The sequence below is a fragment of the Sinocyclocheilus rhinocerous genome, unplaced genomic scaffold (assembly GCF_001515625.1).
Source record: "Sinocyclocheilus rhinocerous isolate Xijiao unplaced genomic scaffold, SAMN03320098_v1.1 scaffold3186, whole genome shotgun sequence".
In the NCBI taxonomy this organism is placed as follows: domain Eukaryota; kingdom Metazoa; phylum Chordata; class Actinopteri; order Cypriniformes; family Cyprinidae; genus Sinocyclocheilus; species Sinocyclocheilus rhinocerous.
This window is the reverse complement of record NW_015642065.1, coordinates 450,565-456,633: the sequence shown is the minus strand read 5'-3', so window position 1 is coordinate 456,633 and position 6,069 is coordinate 450,565. Positions and strand designations below refer to the sequence as shown.

The 6,069-nt window shown below is 32.0% G+C and overlaps 1 protein-coding gene across 1 annotated transcript in view; it reads left to right on the top strand.

Moving 5' to 3' along the window:
• The window catches only part of lrrk1 (leucine-rich repeat kinase 1), a 114,525-nt gene that overhangs the window by 95,123 nt on the left and 13,333 nt on the right, over window positions 1-6,069 (top strand). The window contains 1 exon segment of the mRNA XM_016572522.1: window positions 126-277. Coding sequence (XP_016428008.1) covers window positions 126-277 — 152 coding nt within the window.

The following is a 6,069-nucleotide window of genomic DNA, read 5'->3' as shown; positions in this document are numbered from 1 at the left end:
AGCAGTAATGTATGTTAAAACAGACGTAAACCAGAGACAAAAATAGTCACGTAGGCACGTTTTAGCTGCAGATGTTGTGAAGTAAAGCATGTGTCTAATAGTGTCCTGTCCTGCGGTGGCTGTAGCGTCCCCTGGCCGCTCCTCTCATGAGACAGATGCAGGAACCCAGTTTTGCTTGTCTCAGGTACCTGCTGCCCTGCCAGGAACACAGTCAGCTCTTCTTGTCCCCGCTGCAGGGCCACAACGCCGTCTTCTGGGATGGAAACAAAGACGACAGGTGCGTTTTTGAGAAAGCACCATGCTTGTCTTGCATGCTCACGTGGCATTCTTGTCAAATTGTGCTGGTATCATGTCGGTTTGTGGCTCTGTTCCAAAAACCTAATAAGCCAACTTGCTGTCTGTTGTCTACTGTCTTCTATGTCTTCTAAGGGAACTGAAATGTAATCTCATAGATGACTGATTTGGATTGCTCTACAGAAACTGATTTCAACTGATTTCAGTAGCGTTTGGTCTTAGCAGGTTGATGAACTAATGACTTAGTACTCTACACACAAATATTGGGTAAATAGTCAACTTTTAGTAACAAGGAGCATTCTTTATAGACACTTGAGTTTTAAGTATATTTATAGTTCATTTACATTTCTCTCACTTCATTCTAATGTTATTTTAGCGTTTTTATACATTATTATAGTATTTATTAATATGATTTAGCTTTTATTTTTAATTTTAGTTTTAGGGTTATTTTTGTATTTTATATTGATATAAAAATATTGCATAAATGTTCATTTTTAGTAATTTTTTAGTGCTTCAACCTAAAATAATTTTATTTCCGTTAGTTTTCAAGTTAACATTTAATATTTTGTAACTTTAATATTTTTTTTTATTTATTTGTATTTTATTTTAGCTTAATTTCAGTTAACGAAAACAACATTTAATGGCATATTTATTTACTAGTTTTATTAAAATTTTGAATTACCTTTTATTTTTATATTTTCGTTTTTCATTTCATTTTTTTTCTTTTTTTAGTTTTTGCTTTTTTGAATATTTCTATTTTGCTTTTTTTTATTTCAGGTTGTTTTAGTAATTTTAGTACTTCAACTTATTTTATTTCAGTTAATTTTCAAGGCAACATTTCTAATTTTTGTACGTAAAATTTTTTTTTAATTAATTTTTTCCCCATTTTAACTTAATTTGTTTAACGGCATATCTATGTACTAGTTTTATTACTATTTTGAATTCGCTTTTATTTTCAGTTTTCACTTTAATTTAAATATATTTTTTATTATTTTATTATTATTTTTATTTAGTTTTCAAGGCAACATTTACTTAAATTTTTTGTAACTAAAGCTATTTATTTATTTAGCTTAATTTCAGTGAACAAATTGTAATGGTTTTGGTTTTAGTTAACAATAACAGCACTACCGCATGTGACTGTGATCTAGAATTTGTTCTAAATGAAGGTTTTGGAACAGCATTTGTGTCATTAGTGTGCATGTGACTCCTTAAATTGCCGTCTACGTAGGCAGCTCACTAGGTTTTGGAACAGAGCCTGAGTCTTTTCAATAATGAGGCCGAAAGGCCAAAGAAAATGAAGTACCAGGTTTGCACTTTACAGAAATCACCCTGGTCTGCCGGTACAAGCCCCACACCAGCCCGTAATCACCCTTTCACTCCATTTCCCTTATTTTAAACGCTCTCCCATTTTTTCTATTTACCACCAATTTGCTCCCCTTCAGACCTCTGGCTCACTCATATAAACACCCTCATTAAAATCATTCAGGAATCTCATTTTTCCAGCTTCCCTTGACGCTCTCAAGCCTCCTTTAAAAAATATGACTCATTTTAATATTCATGAGCAGGTATATAAGAGCTCATTATTATGCACGATGCCCCACCAGGCTGATAGATGCCCCGTGATCTACAGCCAGGCTCATCTGATCATCGGCTGCTTTGTTTGCGGGCACTCGATCCTACAAGACTCTCCGACGAAGCGTTCGCTTTTATCTCACGGCACAGGTGTTTGCAATTACCAGCGATGCCCGTCACGTGCCAAACGGAGCAGACGTAGGGGAGAGCGGGGCACAAAGTAACACTTTTTGACTTTCTCAAATTGTGTAAATCCACATTGGGTTCAGAGTATAATTTTTTTTATCCACAGTAATTTCACACTTGTCTAGTACAAATATGTCGCTTTGTTTCATAATTACAGTGTATACGTTTTTCTTTATTTACCCTCAAAAATTGGAAGTGAAATGTGACAACATGCCCCGTAGGTGGGGTACATTGTAACATCTGAGGGGCACGTTGTAACATGACCATATGACAGCTTAAAATGTTATCTGATCGCATGAAATAAATATACAAGACAAACTAAAATATTTTGTCAATAAAATAAAATAATTATTTATTTCAAATAAAATAATGGCGTTTTTTAAGAATTAAAAATAATCTGATTTTGGAGTTTGACATTGAACACATTGCAACCATGCTTGGGACGGCCCACATAAACGAGCCAAATGCTTTACGTGTCTTGAAATAATAATTTCTTAACTTTAAACATTGACTGTCAGTCTTTATTCACCTGTTTCTCGTCGTTTATCATTAAAATGTATTAAAGTAAATAGTCTGAATTACATCGCTAATGTCATAGAATAGCACATTGTAACGCAGTGTTACAACGAGCCCCATCTGCGCAACTGGAGTTTAAAACCGGTTACTGTCTTCTGATAGTTAGCGAAGCATTAAAAAATAATCTAAACTGATAAATAACAGATTGGAGATTAAAATAATAGCAGATTTGTCTCATTTTAAATTAGTAATAAAAACTGAGATGAAAAATTTACTTAAGCCAGAAATATAATTTTACTATGGTAAAATAAATGTCCAGCGATATCTTCAAAAGACTTTTGAATTTTGGCGCACTTTTTTTCTCTATATAATGTTGATATAGTAACTAGTAAATGCTGTAAATTTGGTTATGCTAGCATGTGTGGAAATATTTAAACCACGTGTGTTACAACTTACCCCGCGTTACTTTGTGCCCCGTGCTCCCCTAGATGTGATGGAGGGTCTTTTAGTACATCATCGTGGCCAGAACAATGAAGGCTTTCTCTTGGGTTAATCATAATATTAGGTTGTGCCTCCTACCTAGTGCCCTGCTCTTAACATGGCCATGAGTGCGTACAAATAAAGCCAGTATGCTTTGAGACGGTTAAGCAACAGCTGGAAACACCTGGGAATATCAGGGAATTTTAAAATTGTGATTTCCAACTTAGGAGTTAGTAAAATTATCATATAATATATAATTCATTATGTACATTACAGTTCCAGAGTTTGGGGTCAGTAAAATTTTTTGAAAAAATGAATATACTTTTCAGTGATGCTTTAAATTGATCAAAAATAACAGTAAAGACATTTATGAATGAATGAATGAGGCATTTATATATTATATATTTATATATTTTTATATATATTTATATTTCAAAAATATGCTGTTCTTTTGAAGTTTCTATTCATCAAAAATCCTGAAAAATTTTGTCACGGTTTCCACAAAAATATTAAGTGAAGACTGGAGTAATGATGCTAAAAATTCATCTTTGCATCACAGAAATAAATGATATTTTAAAATGTATAAAATTAGAAAATGGTTATTTGAACTTCTACTTTACTGTATTTTTGACCAAATAAATGCAGCATCTATTTCTTTGTTTGTTTGTTAATAATTTTGTAAAAATTTAATCTAAATTTCAGTTAATGAAAACAAATGTTAATGACGTATTAGTCATTCATAGTACTAGTTTTATTAATATTTGGAATTAGATTTTATTTATTTATTTTAATTTTCGGTTTTCATTTGAATTTATTTATTTATTTATTTTTAGTTTTTGCTTTTGCTTTTTTAATATTTCTATTTTGCTTTTTTGTTGATTTTATTTCGGTTTTAGTCATTTTAGTACTTCAGTCTAAACCTTTTCAGTTAGTTTCCAAGGCAACATTTCTAATTTTTATTCGTGTAATTAATTCATTGATTTATTTATTAGTTTGTTTTGCTCTAAAGTAATTTATCTGGTAAAAATTGACTTTTTTTGAGCGTTTATGTAGGAAAATGATCCTTATCTTGTATTCAGAGATAACTGGAGCAGTCATGGAAATTGATTGATAAAAAGAGTAGAAACTCTGCTGGAAAACCCTGCTCGAACCAGCCTGAGCTGGTTTAAAATGGTTTTAGCTGGTTTAATTTGGCCTCATCTTTGTGAAGCAGCCTGATCAGCTAAAAAGTGCCAAAAAACACCCTAAAACTGCCTAAAGGACCAGACTGCGAGACCAAACTAAGCTGTTTTTCTGGACTGGTTTGAGTTGGTCTCAAAATTCCAAAAAAACAAGCGAAAATGGAATTCCAAAATTCCTTTAAAGCCAGTGAATGGGCTTTCTAACCAGTCCGGGAGACCACCAAACCAATTTAGGCTGGTTTAAGGTATTTTCTTTTCAGCAGAGAAGCAAACAAGACATCATAAAATTGGCACAAACTAGGCAGTAAAAGCTCCATGTGGGTTTTTATGATCTAATGACCCTCTTGATCATCGGATGGCCTACCAGCAATATCCTGTAAATGATATTTTAAGTACATTAGCATGAGGTCGGCCCGAATCGCTTTATCACCGCAACCTTTATTTGTCCAAGTTTGATGTTGCCAATTAGATTATTGCGGCTTCACAAGCAAAACGGAAAAAAACGGAAACACAATAAACAACTTACTAGGGTATTTGGATCCGAAGCGTCCGTAGTTGAATTACAGGGTGCGTTTGTGACGGGTTGAATCATTTGGGTGCCGTCACAGCACACCGTCAGATAAATGACTCCGCTGATCAAGTAATTAATCACTGTTCAGCAAATGAATTAGAAGAATATATAAACCTGCAAACCGGCCCACACTGCTGAGAGCCCTGCTCCTGCATAACAGCATAATGTATAATAAATGTTTAGATTAAAATAAATCATAAATCATAAATCATGCGCAGCTCTGAAATCATTTGGGTTTGTACAACACACTGTGTTCGTACAAAAGAACAAAAGAGCCAGGAGTAACAAGACTTGTGTTGTGTGCATTAGAGGCATCAAGCGTCATTATTACTGTTAGATAAATATCAGGACATTTAAAAAAAGTAATATTTCCAGGCCTTGGTAATATCTTTGAAAGTTGTTGTTTTGACTCTTTTGCAAGTAAACCACCCAGAACACCCTTGCCAGTGTTATATTTATGTACTACTTTTTTCATATTTTGAATGAGCTTTTAGGTTTATATTGCCAGTTTTCATTTTCATTTTAGTTAAACTTTTAGTAATTTTATTATTATGTGCTTACTATTGTTATGTGCTTTTCTGTTTTTTATTAGTTTATTATTAATATTTATATTTATTTATTTTAGTTTTTATTTTAAATATAAATAATGTTTATATTATATTTTATTTCAATTAACAAAAATGTTTTTAATTGTTTTATTTTAGTGACCAGTAATAGCCCTGAGAAAAGCACCACTCACAGTTTCTTCACAATATTTGTTTATTTAATTGTTTGTTTGTTTATTTTTCATTTATTTGTTACTATTTAGATTTATTTTTTATTTCAGTTCTATTTAGTTTTTGTTCAGTTTTAATTTTTATTCATATCTAGCTTAAGTTTGTCATTTTAGTGCTTCAGCTTTTTTCTGTTAGTTCCCAAAAACAACATTTGTCATTTTTGTTTAGTTTTTAGTCTGATATTTATATTTTGTATACTATTAATATGTGATTTATTTTAGTGCTTCAACTTAAACTTGTTTCATTTAGTTGGCAGCATTTCTAATTTGGTCTCATTCAAGTTTTAATCTAATATTTAGATTTTATTTCAGCTTTATTTCAGTTAACAAAAATGTTTTTAATAGTTTTAGTTTAGTTAACAGTAATGACCCTATTTAGGTTAGTTTTAGTTGTTTTATTTTATTTATTATTTTATTTTATTTAGATTATCCATCCATCCACCCATCCACCCATCCATCCATCCATCCATCCATCCACCCACCCATCCACCCAT